This window comes from Colobus angolensis, unplaced genomic scaffold, assembly GCF_000951035.1.
Source record: "Colobus angolensis palliatus isolate OR3802 unplaced genomic scaffold, Cang.pa_1.0 Scaffold311, whole genome shotgun sequence".
Taxonomy (NCBI): domain Eukaryota; kingdom Metazoa; phylum Chordata; class Mammalia; order Primates; family Cercopithecidae; genus Colobus; species Colobus angolensis.
In genome coordinates, this window is record NW_012116389.1 from 200,387 (window position 1) to 218,341 (window position 17,955).

Here is a 17,955-nt window from a genome sequence, read left to right on the forward strand (position 1 = left end):
TTCCTTCCCTGAATATGAAAAATAAGTTCTTTTAATTAGCAGCCTCCCCTCTTCACTGTTTTTTCTTCCTGCAGTCCAACTTACAGAACAGACCATAAAGGACTGTCCAGATCATTATTTGTGGAAGTATGATATATATATATTTCAGCCGGTGTTAACATTTAAGTTATTTAAGTGCCAGTTACTGAGCAGAAAAATAGCTCTAACTACGAGTTTTTGTAATTTATTGGAAAAAGCTAAATGTAAGACATTTAGGGTGTCCTGACAAAGTCAACACTGGACAAGATCATTTAATATAGGACATGTCCTGTATATACAGGATGCCTGGCAACCGTAGCCAGGGTGTTTTGGCTGTTAAATGAATCTGTCCTAAAAGGTTCCATGCACATCTAGGTCCTTGGAAGGCAGAGGGCTAAAAGGGCGAGTGGAAACCATGGTTTCCCTGAGGACTGCCCAGCTGAGGACCTAAGCAAGATCCTAGGCTTGGGCCTCTTAGAGATGGCAAAGCAGGCGCCATTCTCCCCTCACCCGCACGGCCCAGGCTTCAGGTGAGCCACGGGGTGAAGGCGGCCAACAGCTGAGGCGCTGCCAGTGAACTGGGGCCCCACTTGTGCCTAAAGGGTGAGGTATGGGTACAGCCAGGCTGCATCAGTCGGTGACACTCCCAAGGCAATGCGGACGGCTGCCGGAGAAACCCAGGCTGACAGCGCCACACTGCCGGTCCGCCGCCGGCCTCTCAGCCCAGCCGGTCGCCGCGACCTCTCCTCTTCCGCAGGGCGGGGCCAGCCATGAGAGGCGGGGCGGGTCTGGCCGCGGGGCGACCGAGATGGCGGCCTCCGGGGGCCTAGAGGGGCCCTGAGCGCGCACTCGCCTTTCCGGCTCGGCCTTTAGTTAGTTACCAGCACCTGGGTGTTCGGCAGAGCGTGGGTTTCAGCGAGTTCTACGTGCCAGGTCCGCCCGGTGCCGGCTTCCTCGCTGCCCCTGGCGGCTCGTCACCTCCCACTTCCCCTGAACTTGGTCCCAATGGCGGCCCGCCCCTCCTTCACCCGGACCGTGGGCATCTGGGCCTCGCTGAAGCCGCCAAGGTGGTTACTCTGGCTTCTACAGCCCGGGTCCAGCCCTTTGCCACCGAGGCCTGATACTCTTTTATGCCCTAAAGAATTTGCCCTGACAGCCTCTCGCTCCCGGTACTGACGTTTCTGATGTTTGGGGTCGCCTGCTTTCTTGGGTGGAGTGTTAAGATCCCGGTTGGGTGGGGTCTCCGGTCAGCATCACCCACTGGGACGCTGAGTATTTTACCCTTAATTCGCATTTAGCCACCCCAGTCCCTCTTCTCCTGAGGTTCTTTCTTTTGGGTCAGCGTCATCTTGCCTATAAGCATTCTGTAAAGACTTTACGTTTGTAGAGATCCAATACAATAGGGACAGGGCTCTTGGGTCCCTCAGGCTGCCCGTGGGAATGGGCTCAAAAAAAGCTCTTCGGACTGAGCAGGCAGATGGAAGATTGTCCTGAAGACCAGGCAGAACAGCTCATAAGAAGGTCGGGGCTATCAGCGTGAGAACAATTAGAGGGAGTCCTAGTAGAATCCCCGTGCATCCAGTGCTGGAAATGTGGAAACTAGGATGACCGTAGGTTGCTGTAGGTGATGGAGGACAGGGTCCTTAGCACTCATGGCTGTTTTTCTCTTAGCTCCTGAGGATCTTGCTTGTCCAAACCCAGAAGACAGTGCATGAAGCTGGGGGACATCCGCCATGCTCCAAGCAACTTGGCCTCAGGTGAGCTGAGAGCTTAAGTCTTTTTTTTTTTTTTTTTAAACTCACTTTAGCTATCACATAATCAGGAAAGGATGAGGAAGGCCTAACTTGGCCAAGCTGTGTTTTCCCTTTTGTATCTATCTCTAGGGCTATGGCGGATGTAAATATGTACTGGGGAAATGAAAGTTTTGTGTATAGAGAGTGGATGCATAGATTTAAATGGAAGACAGGGGACCCATGCCAATGAATTCTTTCTGAATGTGGAAATCCAGATCATGTTCTAGAAATGAAAGTTACCTGCTGAAATCAGACTTTTTTGTTTTGTTTTGTTTTGAGACGGAGTCTCGCCCTGTCGCCCAGGCTGGAGTGTAGTGGTGCCATGATCTCGGCTCCCATCCTCTGCCTGCCGAGTTCAAGTGATTCTCATACCTCAGCCTCCTGAGTAGCTGGGATTACAGGTGTGCGCCGCCATGTGCGGTTAATTTTTGTCTTTTTAGTAGAGACGGGGTTTACACCACGTTGGCTAGGCTGGTCTCAAACTCCTGAGTTCAGGTGATCCGCCCACTTCGGCTTCCCAAAGTGCTGGGATTATAGGCATGAGCCTCCACGCCAGCCTGAAATCAGAAATTCTTTATTGGAGAGATTGCCCACGAATTGTATTGCATGTATCCCAGAGAGATTAGTATTGTTACTTAAATATACATTTTCTAAATGCTAGATGCAAGGACTGTGAAGTTGAAGGGAAAGCTGGATGTACTCTAGAAACCGGAAGGGGTCAGAGAAAGTGGTTCAATATGAAATGGAAGAAATAGATACCTGTATTATAGGTCATGGTGAGGACAGTGGTTTCTGTATGGTTCATTGGGAAGGCACTGAAGAATTTTAGGCAGGGAGATGACAGAGTGACAGAGTTGGATTTATATATTAAAAGGATCTTCCCAGCCCTTAGTGGCAAATTCTGTGGAAAGGTGTTGGTCAATTAAGAAGATATTGCGGTCAGGTAAGATATTAAGTGTTGTCCTCTTTTTTTTTTTTGAGACGGAGTTTCGCTCTTGTCACCTAGGCTCTAGTGCAATGGTGTCATCTTGGCTCACCACAACCTCCGCCTCCTGGGTTCAGGCGATTCTCCTGCCTCAGCCTCCCAAGTAGCTGGGATTACAGGCATGTGCCACCACGCCTGGCTAATTTTGTATTTTTAGTAGAGATGGGGTTTCACCATGTTGGCCAGGCTGCATTTTACTTTTTAATTAAATTAATTTATTTATAGTTTTTATTTTCTGGAGCAGTTTTCGGTTCACAGCAAAATTAAATGGAAGGTACAGAGATTTCCCATGTATTCCCTGCCTCTACACATGTATATACAAATTCTGATAGAAGTTCAAATACACGTCTGGTATCAGCACAGTACAATGTCAGTGTTTTTAGAAGAATGGAAATCCTTTTTTTCTTTCCTTATTCTCCGATATGTCCTAAACAGCATACGAGGTTTGATTGAGAAATAACTTACTGCGAAACCATTTGACACTGGTACTTAAAATAATTTTTTAGAGCAGTTTTAGTTGATAACAAAATTGGGCAGAAAGCAAGAGTTCCCATTGATCTCCTGCCACCACAAAACGCACAACCTTCTTCAATATTAATGTTCCACATCAGAGTAACACTTTTGTTATAGGGAGTGAACCTATACTGACACATCAGTGTCATTCAAAGTCGATAGTTTACATTAGGGTTCACTCTTGATGATGACATGTATCCACTATTATAGTATTATGCAGAATAGTTTCACTGCCCTAAAAATACCTTATGCTTCTCTTACCCATCCTTACTTTCCCCTTACTCGCATCCCAGTTGACAACCATCAATTGATTTTTGTATTCTCATCATAGTTTTGCCAGTTCCAAAATGTCATATAGCCAGAATCATACAGGATGTAGCATTTTCAGATTGGCTTCTTTCACTTAGTGATAATGCATTTCATTTCCTCTATGTCTTTTCATGGCTTGATAGATCATTTTGTTTTAGTGCTGAATAATATTCCATTGTCTATATATACTACAGCTTATCCATTCACCTACTGAACGACACCTTGGTTGGTTCCAAGTTTTGGCAATAATGAAAAAAAGCCCCTATAAATGTCCACCTACAGGTTTTTGTGTGGACAGAAGTTTTCGACTCCTTTAGTTAAGTACCAAGGAGCATGACTGCTGGGTTGTATGGTAAGAGTGTGTTTAGTTTGTAAGAAATTGACAAACTCTTTTCCAAAGTGGCTGTCCCATTTTGCATTAATTCCCACCAGCAGTGAATGAGAGTTCTGTTGTTTTGCATCCTGGCCAGCATTTGGTGGTGTCAGTGTTTTGGATTTTCGCCTTTCTAATAGGTATGTAGTGGTATCTCATTGTTTTCATTGTGGTTCCCTAATGACATATACTCTTGAGCATAGTTTCATATGCCTATTTGCTATCTGTATATTTGCTTTGTTGAGGTGTCTGTTGAGGTTTTTTGCCTAGTTCTTAATTGGCTTGTTCATAAAGAGTTCTTTGTATATTTTGGATAATAGTGCTTTATCAGATATGTCTTCTGCAGATATTTTCTCCCACACTTTAGTATGTCTTCTCATGTTCTTAATGTGTTATCCTTTTAAAATATAGTTTAATTACCCCTCTTTTTTTTTCTTTCAATTGTTTTCTCCAAAACATTTTTTGCTAGTTTTTCACGCATGCTTTTCTAGATGATGTTAAATGATCTCCCACCCCTGCACAAATTTCATGGATTTTTTTTGGTAGGAGAGTGGATTTTATTGAATTCATGAGTAAATTTGGAGATAATTGACATCTTTACAAGTTTGATTCTTCCCGTTCAGAAACACTGTAAGTTCCAATTTATTCAGTTCTTTTTAAATGTATCTTAGTAAACATTTCGTGTTCTTCCATCCTGTTCTCACTGATTTCTCTTAGGTCCATTCTTAGCAATTTTTTGTGTGAATGGCATCTTAGTTTCTTTCAGTGTATCTTCCAGTTGTTTATGATGGTACTTAGGAAAGCTAATAATTTTGGTTTACTTATTCTGTATCTAGATAACTTAGTGAATTGTTTTATAAGTTCTAAATGTTTTCAGTTTGTTTTCTTGGTTCTTAGATGTCTTTAGGCGATAGTTATTTCATCTGCAAGCAGAGATATTTATGTTCATTCCTTTCCTATATATATGCTCCTTTCCCATCTTTTGCAGAAAGTAAAACCTCAGCTTATGGTAAATTGTCAACTATCAACTTTAATGGATTTGCTCTAGCATTTTACTGTTTAGATGGTGTTTGCTGTTGGTTTCTTACTCTCTTCATAAGTTAAAACAATTTTTTTAATGGTTAAACTGTTTTTGAAATAAACTCTTAGGAAATATATATTAAGCATCTGGTACATGTTAGGCACTCTGCTGTGTGCTAGTAAACCAATCATGAACAAACAATTCTTGCCTCATGGAGTTACATTCTGGTGGGCGGAGATAGATAGTAAACCATATCATATGACAAGATGAATAATACTGTGGAGAAAAATGAAATAAGGTGAGGTACATAGGGACCATCCACAGGAAGAACAAAAAGATATCCCAAACCCAACTGCCTTAAAACAATGTTTTTTCCTTAATATTAGGCATTTTCTAGGGCTCATGAAACTTGAGGATAGTAGATGGCAGGAGAGGCAGACAGTTTGTGGAAGAAGAGATGATGGATGTAGGCTGGGAGGAGAAAGTTGTGAGAGAAGCTCTGGAGATGTCAGGGTGTGAGGTTTGACTTGCTATAAGTGGAGGTGAAATTTGGTTTTATCTGTGAGCCTGTGGTTACTGTCCTCAGAAGCCCTTAATGGCTTGTTGAAGCAGTACAGTAATTGTATACAGGACAACATGATCCAGTCTGCTGTTTGGGCTTTTGGCTCACATTATTTTGGGGGCCCTTTGGACCTTGTCATTGCTCAGTTTAAAGACTGGCTCTCCCTTTGAGGAGTGTCTGCGTTTATTTTATTTTTTCCTTTCAGCGTCTCTTTTAGAGCTGAGTTCTCTGCTTGCTCTTGTTTGAAAAGACACCCTCTCATAAGGACCTGCGTGCAGAGCCAGTAGAGCTGCTGTAAGCAGTTTGAGTTGCCAGAATTTATCCTTGATGTACAGTTCTTCCCTCCTTCCTTCAAGACCAGTTACAGTCATATTCCTTTTTCTCTATTCCCCTGTGCCCACTCCAGTCCATATGCTGCTTTAAGGGCTCCCAGGAGACAGAATGTAGAATGTGCATGCAAGAGTTAGGAGCTTGACTGTGCCTCTGTTGGTAGGTATTTTATTTTCAGCATCTGAAAAGAACAAGGCTGACTGCATAGCGTAATAAGACTCTTCTGGGAGGTGGAATCATCTGTGGGAGCATCAAGGTGAGAAAGCGTACAGGTCATGAAACGTCCTCCAAGCTGAGAGTCTAGTCTCTGTGATTTGCAGTATGCTGAACTCTAGAAGAAGAGAAAGGCCGGGTACAGTGGCTCATGCCTGTAATCCTAGCACTTTGGGATCTACTTTTGGGTGGATCACCTGAGGTCAGGAGTTCAAGACCAGCCTGGCCAAAATGGTAAAACCCTGTCTCTACTAAAAATACAAAAATTAGCTAGGTGTGGTGGTTGGCACCTATGATCCCAGCTACCTGGGAAGCTGAGGCAGGAGAATCGCTTGAACCCAGGGGGCAGAGGTTGCAGTGAGCCAAGATCGTGATACCTCACTCCAGCCTGGGCAACAGAGTGAGATTCTGTCAAAAAGAAAAACAAAACAAAAAAAAAACAGAGAAAGTAGCCAATGGACACCATCTGGAACTGCTCTGGGGCCTCATGGAAGGTTCAGAGGCTCGGGCTTCCAGGGTGGTGTGTGTAGTTTTGAAATAGATGACCCCCAATTTAAATTGGGGGAGGGGGCCCATATGGCCTGGAGGGAGTACACTAAAGATGGTTTGAATGGTGATTTTTGGAATTGAGGAGTTTGAGAAGCTGTTCTCCAAAGATAGGGCAGCACCAGGTTCAGGAGTTAGCCATGTTTTTGGAGAAGTTTGTGAGCCCAGTGTGGGAGACAGCTTGGTGTGTTAGTAGAGCCCACGTTTCTTGTCTGGCAGATCTGTATTGAAGTTCCCGTTCTACCATTTCCTGGCTATGTGATCTTCAGCAAAGTAATTGAACTTTTGAATCTAAGTTTCATCATTTGAAAAATGGGAATAGTAATTCTTATTTCACATATGTTTTGTAATGATTAAATGAAAAACAAGATGTAAAATTACCAACCTTGGCTGGGCGTGGTGGCTCACACCTGTAATCCTAGCACTTTGAGAGACTGAGGCAAGTGGATTGCTTGAGCCTAGGAGTTTGAGATCAGCCTGTGCAATATGGTGAAACCCTGTCTCTAAAAAAAAAAAAAATAGGCCGGGCATGGTAGCTAGCTCATGCCTGTAATCCCAGCACTTTGGGGAGCTGAGGTGGACGAATCACCAGAGGTCAGGAGTTTGAGACTAGCCTGGCCAACATGTTGAAATCCCGTCTCTACTAAAAATACAAAAATTAGCTAGGTGTGGTGGCGCATGCCTGTAATCCCAGCTACTTGGGAGACTGAGGCTGGAGAATCACTTGAATTTGGGAGGCAGAGATTGCAGTGAGCCGAGATTGCATGACTGCACTCCAGCCTGCCTAGGTGACAGAGCAAGACTCCGTCTCAAAAAAATAATTTAAATAAATAAATAAATAAATAAATAAAATAACAAACCTAGGGGCCTGGTGGACAGGGCTAATCAACAAGTATAGTTGTCTTCATTCTTGGGAAGATGGAGATAGCCCCAGGGGAGGGAGTCAGAGAGTGGAATACCTAGTGAAGCGACAGCGTTGGTGGATGTGATGGAGCTCAGAAAACTGGGGGACAGATCTGTGCCCAGGGACCTGGCACTGCCAGCTTGTCTTTCAAGACTGGTGGTTCAGAGAAGAGGGTCAGAATGGGCAAGCTAAAGGTTTCTTTTAAGAGAGCCAGCTTTCTGATAAGGCAGAAAGGTGGAAAAGAGAAATTTGCAAAATACTGGTGATATTTCTAACATGCTTCTCTCTACATTGTAGACAGTGTTGGGGAGAACCAAAGAGAAGCAGGTGGGAGCTTCTCTTTGTAGACAGTATTAGGGAGAACCAAAGGGAGCAGATGGGGGCTGTGCATGTGCCCCTTGGATGGGTGGATACAGGGTGTATTAGTCCATTTTCACGCTGCTGATAAAGACACACCTGAGACTGGGAAGAAAAAGAGGTTTAATTGGACTTACAGTTCCACATGGCTGGGGAGGCCTCAGAGTCATGGTGGGAGGTGATAGATCCTTCTTAACATTGTGGCGGCAAGAGAAAAATGAGAGAGTTTGCGCAGGGGAACTCCTCTTTTTAAAACCATCAGATCGGCCGGGCGCGGTGGCTCAAGCCTGTAATCCCAGCACTTTGGGAGGCCGAGATGGGCGGATCACAAGGTCAGGAGATCGAGACCATCCTGGCTAACCCGGTGAAACCCTGTCTCTACTAAAAAATACAAAAAACTAGCTGGGCGAGGTGGTGGGCGCCTGTAGTCCCAGCTACTTGGGAGGCTGAGGCAGGAGAATGGCATAAACCCGGGAGGCAGAGCTTGCAGTGAGCTGAGATCCGGCCACTGCACTCCAGCCTGGGCAACAGAGCGAGACTCCGTCTCAAAAAAAAAACCATCAGATCTCGTGAGACGTACTCACTGTCACGAGAACAGCATGGGAAAGACTTGCCCCCATGATTCAATTATCTCTCACCAGGTCCCTCCCACAACATGTGGTAATTCAAGGTGAGATTTGGGTGGGGACACAGCCATACCATATCACAGGGTGAGTAGTTGCTGTCTGTAGTGGTTGGTGTATAGAAAATAAGGAGAGAGGATTACGGAGTACCTGAGGGTAGGAGGTGCCGGGGGACAGATCTGTGAAGCCAGGAACCTAGGAGTTGATGCTGTTACCAGGGAGAAAGCAACTGGATGCCAGGCTATAAGAATCAGTAGCAGCTAGGGGCTCCAGAGCTGAGTAGGTGGGAGAGTGTTGGGGCTCCCCATTTGAAAGTGGAACTACTGGCTGAGGGCTCGCCCCTGGCTGTGGTTGTGGATGCTCTTGTTTGAGCAGATCTTCCGTGGGGCTCAGAGTTGTGGTTGCAGGCAGGTTTATCCCTTCCCTGAAGCTCAAGCTGCTCCCTTCTTCCTTCTACTCCTCACTCAGAGATTGAGCAGGAACCTGTTGTTTCAGGAGTCAGTGACCTTTGAGGATGTGGCTGTTTACTTCACCCAGAATCAATGGGCCAGCCTCAACCCTGCGCAGAGGGCCCTATACGGGGAGGTGATGCTGGAGAATTATGCAAATGTGGCTTCCCTGGGTAAGGCCTCCCTCCCTCTGTGGCCCTTTGTAACAGTTTGATATCTTCCTCAGATGTTTTGGGGATTCTAGTAGCCCTTGGGTTTGATGACTTCAGAGGAGAGTTTTGCAATCACCAGCCTCCAGAAATACTGGGTAGGGAAATCCCTGGGTTTCTTTGTTTTTGTTTGTTTGTTTGTTTGTTTTTTGCTTTTTTGTTTGTTTTGAGACAGGGTCTTGCTCTGTCATCTAGGCTGGAGGGCAGTGGCATGGCCATGGCTCACTGCAGCCTCAAACTCCTGGGCTCAAGGAATTCTCCTGCTTCAGCCTCCCAAGTATCTGGGACTATAGACGTGTGCCACTGTGCCTGGCTTCCCTTTGGTTTTGAAATTAGACTTCCTTATACTCCAGGAACAGTGTGGTCCTGGGCCCTGAGGGAAAGCATTCTTTCTGGCACCCTAGGTGAGCCCTTTGTTCCTTTGTCCATCCAGTTTTCTGGGGCTGTTGGCCCTCCCTTTGTGGAAGGGTCTCCCAGGAGAGCAGTAGGTACATTTTTCCTGAGGGGGTTTCCCTTCTTCTGAGTCAGGGCCAGATTGCAGCTTCTTTCTGAGGAGAATCATACCTCCTTGGCTTTATCGTGGAGCACAGTTTGGACCACCTTGGCGGAACTCTCACTTGGTCTGCTGATGTTCCATTTCTCTCCCAGATAGCCTGATGGAGGGTGGGCTGAGAAAGATCCCAGGAATAGCTCTGGACATCTCCCCTCCATTTATCTTTCTCTTTTCTTCATAAAGTAGCGTTTCCATTCCCCAAACCTGCTCTGATCTCCCACCTGGAGAGAGGGGAAGCACCATGGGGCCCAGATCCCTGGGACACCAAGATTCCAAGAGGCATCGGTCAAGGTGAGTATGAGAATCCAGTGGTTAAGTTTCTTGTTTTGCCTTCCTGGTTTACTAGGTAAGAAGCGTTTCTTATGCTTCAGGGAACAAAGCTCCCAGTTATTTATAAGTCGATACTCACTGCACTGTCAGACCTCATACTGAGTTCTGACCCTGAGCTTCGAAAGACCGCCTCTAGGAGTACATGGCCTCGCGCTGTCTGCACATTCATGTGGCTGTCCTCCGAGGCAGAAAAGCTGTGACCCAGTAGCTCCTAAACCACTTTTTTCTTACTTACTGGTGGAGAGGTTTTAATTGTATGCCATTTTTCATTGCAAAGAAGTGGGGTTTCAGCCAATTTTTTTTTTTGAGACGGAGTCTTGCCCTGTCTCCCGGGCTGGAGTGCAGTGGCCGGATCTCAGCTTACTGCATGCTCCGCCTCCCGGGCTTACGCCATTCTCCTGCCTCAGCCTCCCGAGTAGCTGGGACTACAGGCGCCCACCACCTCGCCCGGCTAGTTTTTTGTATTTTTTTAGTAGAGACGGGGTTTCACTGTGTTAGCCAGGATGGTCTCGATCTCCTGACCTCGTGATCCGCCCGTCTCGGCCTCCCAAAGTGCTGGGATTACAGGCTTGAGCCACCGCGCCCGGCCTTCAGCCAAATTTAAGGAAAATATGATTTTTTTGGGCCAAACTGACTTATTTGTGCTATAGCTCTAAATTTTACTTTAGGCCTTCAGCCCTGAAAAGAATGGCTTTAATTGGCCTTTTTAGTATCTAAATCACTTAAGAGTTTCAATTGCCCTAATCTTTAGATCTACATTATATTTACCATAGGTGGGACTATAGATGAAAGGGCTAGGAATATTCTCCCATCATAGCCCCCTACACACACACATGCACACACACAGACACATACGCACATGCACATGTGCACACACACGCCACCTAAAATTTCCCTGAGATGACTTACCAGTCCTGGAAGGTTTTAGTTAGTTGCGTTTCCGTTTTTTTGAAAGAAAATTTCAAGCCTTCTCACACATATATGCTTTTGTATATAGTGGTTCCTTTAGCAGTGGTACCACAGTGGCTTACAGCTCTCTGATCCAACTTCTGTTCCAGCTGACTTTCTGAAACTAATCATCTTTTATCCCAGAATATTGTGTGGAATATTTAAATATAGGATAATTAGGATATTGTTTAGAATTTGGGGTGATTGCCTGGATTACAGGTAGGACATTGGGATCCATTTTTTTCCTGGTTTGTGTTTCTCAGTCTGCAAGACCTCTTGTAGTGTTGGAGCTGCTTCTCTATTCTTCCCAGTCTCTCATTCCTTTCTCCTCTTCTGGGTTTCTGTCTGTCTTTAAAAAATTTTCCCATTTCTCGCTGTTCTTTCTTATTCTCTCCTTCTTTTTTCTTTCTTGTCCCTCCTGCCTTCTTTCCTTCTCATTCTTGATTCTCCTTCTTCCCATTTCACCTACCTTAGTTCAGTTTTCCAGCCTTCCTCATGGGGAGCACTTCTTGGCTATCTTTTCTGTTCCGTTTCTGTGTCTTTACTTCTCCAATTCTATGTCAATATTTTTCTATTTTTTTTTTTGAGACAGGGTCTAGCTCTGCTGCCCAGTCTGAAGTGCAGTAGCACGATCTCCACTCACTGCAACCTCTGCCTCCTGGGCTCAAGTGATCCTCCCACCTGAGCCTCCCTAGTAGCTAGGACCACAGATGTGTGCCACCACACCTGGCTAATTTGTGTATTTTTTTGTGGAGATGGGGTTTTGCTACATTGCCCAGGCTGGTCTCGAATTCCTGAGCTCAAGCCATCCGCCTGCCTCAGCCTCCCAAAGTGCCGATATTACAGGCATGAGCCACCACACCTGGCCTGTCATTATTTTTCTTTGTCTCTCTCATCCTCCTTTATAGATGCTTGTATATAACCATTTCACAGGTATGTTTTTAAAAATTACATTCTTCAAGAGAAAATTAGGAACACTGGATCCTACTTTTCTCCCAGTTTTGTAACTAGGAACACTTGTGGTTTCTTTGGTCAGGTGGTGAGTCCTGGATCAAAAATGAAGGGCCAGTTATAAAGCAGGAAGCCTCTGAAGAAACAGAGTTGCACAGAATGCCGGTAGGAGGACTTCTCAGGAATGTTTCTCAGCACTTTGATTTTAAAAGCAAGGCAATGCAGCAGACTTTCAATCTAAATCCAAACCTGATACTTCGAGGTGGAATGAAGTTCTATGAATGTAAAGAATGTGGGAAAATCTTCCGATATAACTCAAAGCTCATTCGGCATCAGATGAGTCACACCGGGGAAAAGCCCTTTAAGTGTAAGGAGTGTGGCAAAGCTTTCAAGTCCAGCTATGACTGTATTGTACATGAGAAAAACCACATTGGAGAAGGGCCCTATGAATGTAAGGAGTGTGGCAAAGGTTTGAGTTCCAACACAGCCTTGACTCAGCATCAGAGGATCCACACTGGAGAGAAACCCTATGAATGTAAAGAGTGTGGGAAGGCTTTCCGTAGGAGTGCGGCCTACCTGCAGCATCAGAGATTACACACGGGAGAGAAACTCTATAAATGTAAGGAATGTTGGAAAGCTTTCGGTTGTAGGTCACTTTTTATTGTCCATCAGAGAATTCATACTGGGGAGAAACCTTACCAGTGTAAGGAGTGCGGCAAAGCCTTCACTCAGAAAATAGCCTCCATTCAGCATCAGAGAGTTCACACTGGGGAGAAGCCTTATGAATGTAAGGTGTGTGGGAAAGCCTTCAAATGGTATGGAAGTTTTGTTCAGCATCAGAAATTGCACCCTGTGGAGAAGAAGCCGGTCAAGGTTCTTGGGCCATCCCTAGTCAGTCCCCAGTGCCCCTCTCCAGCCTTACCTCCTGTTCTTCTCCAGGGATCCTGTTCTGCTCCAGCTGTGGCTGTGCCTTCACTGACCTTTCCACATGCTGTGCTCATTCCTACCTCTGGGAATTTGTTCATGCTGCTGCCTACATCTGGAATACCTTCTTCATCTGCCCAAATAGTGCGTGTCTTCCAGGATCTTACTCCCACTGTGAAACCTTCCCCAGTTATTCTCACCCCTTCTTCTCACTCCTCATGAGCTTTATTTTGGCAGTCTTATGGTTCTTAGGCCCAGTAAATCTCCAACCTAATTTTTTTTTTTTGAGACAGGGTCTTGCTCTGTCACCCAGGCTGGAGTGCAGCGGTGTGATCTTGGCTCACTGCAACCTCCACCTCCTGGATTCAAGTGATTCTCTTCCTTCAGACTCCCAAATAGCTGGGTTTACGGGCACGCATCACCACCCCCAGCTAATTTTTGTATTTTTAGAAGAGACAGGGTTTCACCATCTTGACCAGGCTGGTCTCAAACACCTGACCTCAAGTGGTCTGCCTGCCTTGGTCCCCCAAAGTGCTGGGATTACAGAAGTGAGCCACTGTGCCCGGCCCCCAACCTAATTTGAGTTTCATTCATATTCTTTTCCTCACCTTACATGTGTTACAGCTGTTTCAACATAAATTCCATTATCATCTATATACATTTAAAGATCATGTTTATATACTCTGTTCTGGGTAGAAAATGGAAATACTGAACCTTTGCTTTAGTCCCTTTCAGGCTTGAACAACAGTGGCTGTATCTACATCGTGGGGTTGCTGGTGGTAGAACACTTTGGTGTTAGGAAAGTTTGGAAAAGAGGATATCCCTGTATTAGGCCATTATGATTAGAGATAAGCAGCCTGGGAGAAATGTACAAGACCTGTGGCTACTGGTAGAGAATTGGAATAAGCTTCCAACAATGGACCACAGAGATTAATGGAGATTGTTTAGTGGGCCCATGGCTAGGTGGGGTATTAATACAGTTGAAGTTATGTTGCGCTTGGCACACATCTTTGAGAATCTCGTACATCTGTGCAAAAGATAGTGTGAAATAGTAAAAAAAAAAGTATGTGTTGATGGCAGTGAGAGCAATCATGTCTTTAAACATGAAGTTTTTTTTTCTTTAGTTTTGCTCTTGATAGCTAGATGTTTCTTTTAACTTTTATTTCCTAAGTAAATAGACACAAAGGCATTCATCTTTGTTGCATGTGTTTTGTAGATTTTTCTTGATGAGCATTGTTTTTTTTTCTTTGTGAGCACTGGCTTCTATATTTTATTTCATATTTATGAACTGTAAATATGAATTTGATGAATTACTAAAGAAATAAAAGTAATGCTGTAAAGCCAACTTGAGGGGAATCTGAATAAGCCTCCAAAACTGTTTTTTAGAAATAAAGGGAGCTGTTTAGTGGGTCAGTGGCTAGGCTTATGTGGTAGGTTAGTGAAGTGGAATTTGGGATTGCTCTTGGAAGTGGCTTTGATGAGGATCCTTTACAACCATTCAGAGGACTGTGTGAAGTAGTTACTGGGAAAAGAACTTGAATTATGCATTTATTGGCATTAATATAAACATTAAGTCCTAAGCATTGATGGAAGGGTCCATACATTTTTTTCTTTTGTGCTGCTGTTGCTATCTAGATGTTTCTCTGTAACAGTTAATAGCAAAACCTTTACATTCTTGGTTTTTAAACTTTACCATGTGCCTGAATTACGTGATGTGCTTGTAAAAAGAGTTTTCTGTCTTGCAGAAATTCTGATTTTGGATATCTGTGGTGATGGCCAGATCTTTAGCATGGACCGTACTTTGAGAGATATGCTTCAAACAGAAAATGCCCACCCCTCCTCCTTTACCCAGCTTAAACTCTATGGTCAATTCTTAAAATAATTCCTTTACAGTTTCCCTTAACTCCCTTGCCCTTCTCTTGCTTTGTCATGCTCGCTTGGCAAAACCTCATCTCTGACTAAATACAGTTCTTTGCCTTCTCTGTTCCTGCACCAGAAGTGATCAAGAGAAAGCCTACTACCATGCTGAATTGTCACTTTAAATTCATGACCAGTAACTTCATGGAGGCCCTTAATGTTTCCTGACGGTCATACTACACTTTTTGGAGTCCACTTAACTCCCCTGCTTTCCTAGGCCACTACTTTATACTTCCTCTCTTCTTTAACTTCCAAAACATCCCTCTCAGTTCTCATGCTCAGCTGATGGTTGTTTCTGCCTTCTGCGAGAGAACAGCAAGCTCCAGAAAGTGGCTGTGCGCCTTCAGCCCCGTGCCAGAATGAGAACATATGGAGCCAACTTGAGTCCAAAAGAGCTGTGGCCACCTTGTTTCGCCCATCTACTTTTCAGCTTGCAGTATCTGATTCTTCGCCACCGTATTCTCAGTCACTTCCACTAAATAGTGCTACTGTTTTAAGGTTCTGTCACACTCAGTAACCCACTTCTGGTTCCTCATTCTGTGTCAGTGATCAGTAGTAGACTGAAGAATCCACCTTAGATTTGCTGCATACTATTAATTAGCTTACAAAATGTCTAAGAGGAACTAAGCTGGGATGCCACATAGGTAGAAGCCAGGAAAAATGACCAACCACAGAACCAAGTGGTTCCAGTGGAAACTCAGCAGCTGCTGGTGCCTGCTACTGGACTGCCACCCCCATTGAAGACAGAGACCGGACTACCAGGAAGGTCGTTTCACATTCTGTAGTAAAAAATATCCCCACAATCATTTTGGTAGGGTCTTCTGTCTTCAGCTAGGGTGTACCTGCTCAGTGGGAGTTGGTTATGTGTGTATGTCCAAGTTGCAGGGGCTTCTGGGAAATACAGTTTTTGGATTCTGCCTGGGAAGACAGTCATAATATGGAGAAGTCTAAAAATGGGGAAGGGGTTTTCAAAATACATTGGGCAGCTGTAAAATATCAGATACCCATTATAGGCATTGAAGGTGACCTAAATGACAGAAGGATGCACTATATTCATGGGTAGGAAAGATTAGTTTCGTCAAGATTTCAATTTTTATCAAATGAATTCATAAGAACAATATCAAAATTCCAGAGGGGCCTGTGTATAGAGAGGCAAAGGACACAGAGTAGCTAACCCAATTTTGAAGAACAAGGTAGGGGGTTTTATACTACCAGATATTATATACAATGATCATCAAACAGAACAAAGCAAAAAACCAAACTCCCCAAACCCAAGTTGAAAAAGAAAAAAAAAAACAAAAACATCCTACACTGTAATAGTATTATTATTATTTTTTAAGATGGAATCTTGGCCGGGCGCGGTGGCTCAAGCCTGTAATCCCAGCACTTTGGGAGGCCGAGACGGGCGGATCACGAGGTCAGGAGATCAAGACCATCCTGGCTAACACAGTGAAACCTGGTCTCTACTAAAAAAATACAAAAATCCAGGCAAGGTGGCGGGCGCCTGTAGTCCCAGCTACTAGGGAGGCTGAGGCAGGAGAATGGCATCAACCCAGGAGGCGGAGCTTGCAGTGAGCTGAGATCCGGCCACTGCACTCCAGCCTGGGCGACAGAGCGAGACTCTGTCTCAACAACAACAGCAACAAAAAGATGGAATCTTGCTCTGTTGCCCAGCCTGGAGTGCAGTGGTGCAATCTTGGCTCACTGCAACCTCCATCTCCCGGGTTCAAGTGATTCTCTTGCCTCAGCCTTCCAAGTAGCTCAGATTACAGGTGTGTGCCACCACGCCCAGCTTATTTTAAAGTTTTTAGTAGAGACGGGGTTTCACCATGTTGGCCAGGCTGGTCTTGAGCTCCTGGCCTCAAGTGATCCACCCGCCTTGGCCTCCCAAAGTATTGGGATTACAGGCATGAGCCACGGCACCTGGCCTGTACCATGATTTGCTGAAATTTTTAAAAATCTAAAATAAGGTACTGTTTAGAAATATACATATTTTATACAGAATTATAAAGAAAGCACAGAGAGGTAAGCATTAGTGGCACAGCTGAGAAAATATAAAAGGTAGTTCCGTCTCTATCCTGTCTCCTTTATTCTGCTACTGCTCTCATTCTGTCTCATCTCAGGAATCCAGTCCCAAGTGCTGCCTGCCAGTTGTCCAACACCCTCCACCTTTGCCACCTATTTCTTGTGTAAAACAGATGTTTGTTTCTAAAATATAATGAATTAGTGATTATCGAAGTACAGGCATACCTCATTTTATTGCACTTTGTTTTATTGTGTTTTGCGGATATTGCATTTTTTACAAACTGAAGTTTTGTGGCAAGCCTGTGTTGAGCAAGACTATCGGCAATTTTTTTTTCGACAGCGTGTGCTCACTTCATTTTTCTGTGTCATGTTTTGGTAACTTACAATATTTCAAACTTTTCATTATATGCGTCTTGATGATTAGTGATCTTTTATGTTTCTATTGTAATTGTTTTGGGGTGCCACAAACTGCATCCATGTAAGACAGTCAGCTTAGTTGATGTGTGTGTGTGTGTTCTGATTACTCCACTAACTGATGGTTCCCCATGTCTCTCCCTCTCCTCAGACGTCACTATTCTGTCAGATACAACAGTATTGAAATTAGACCAACTGATAACCCTACAAATGCCTCTAAGTGTTTAAGTGAAAAAGTCAGCTTAGTGAGGAAGGCTAATGTCAAAAGCTGAGATAGGCCAAAAGTTAGACTGCTTCTGCCAAACAGTCAAGTTGTGAATGCAAAGGAAAAGTTCTTGAAGGAAATGAAAAGTACTACTCCAGGGAGCACAGGAACGATAATAAAGTGGCCGGGTGCAGGCAGTGGCTGACACCTAGAATCCCAGCACTTTGGGGAGCCAAAGTAGGAGGATCCCCTGAAGCCAGGAGTCTGAGACCAGCTTGGGCCACGTAGCGAGACCCCTGTCTCTAAAAAAAATTAAAAATTTAGCAGGGTGTCATTATGCATGCCTGTAATCTGATGTGCTTGGGAGGCTGAAGTGAGAGGATCCCTTTAGCCAAGGAGTTCGAGTCTGCAGTGAGCTATGATTGTGCCACCGCACTCTAGCCTGTGTGACAGAATGAAACCGAAAAAAGTGAAACAGCATTA

The 17,955-nt window shown here is 44.6% G+C and overlaps 1 protein-coding gene across 5 annotated transcripts; it reads left to right on the forward strand.

Annotated features, from left to right (window-relative positions):
- The first annotated feature begins 790 nt into the window (after positions 1-790).
- ZNF621 (zinc finger protein 621) lies at positions 791-13,962 on the forward strand. 5 transcript variants are annotated; one of them, XM_011950925.1, is made up of 5 exons: positions 791-951; positions 1,690-1,775; positions 9,043-9,169; positions 9,942-10,049; positions 12,073-13,962. In XM_011950925.1, exons 2-5 carry the CDS (start codon positions 1,752-1,754, stop codon positions 13,131-13,133), a joined length of 1,320 nt encoding a protein of 439 aa, XP_011806315.1. In that variant the 5' UTR covers positions 791-951; positions 1,690-1,751; the 3' UTR covers positions 13,134-13,962. The 5 variants fall into 5 exon arrangements, with proteins under 5 accessions (XP_011806315.1, XP_011806314.1, XP_011806318.1 ...); XM_011950924.1 differs by having other exon boundaries at positions 814-1,187; XM_011950926.1 differs by lacking the exon at positions 9,043-9,169 and adding an exon at positions 9,223-9,303 and having other exon boundaries at positions 919-951.
- Positions 13,963-17,955: the final 3,993 nt, after the last annotated feature.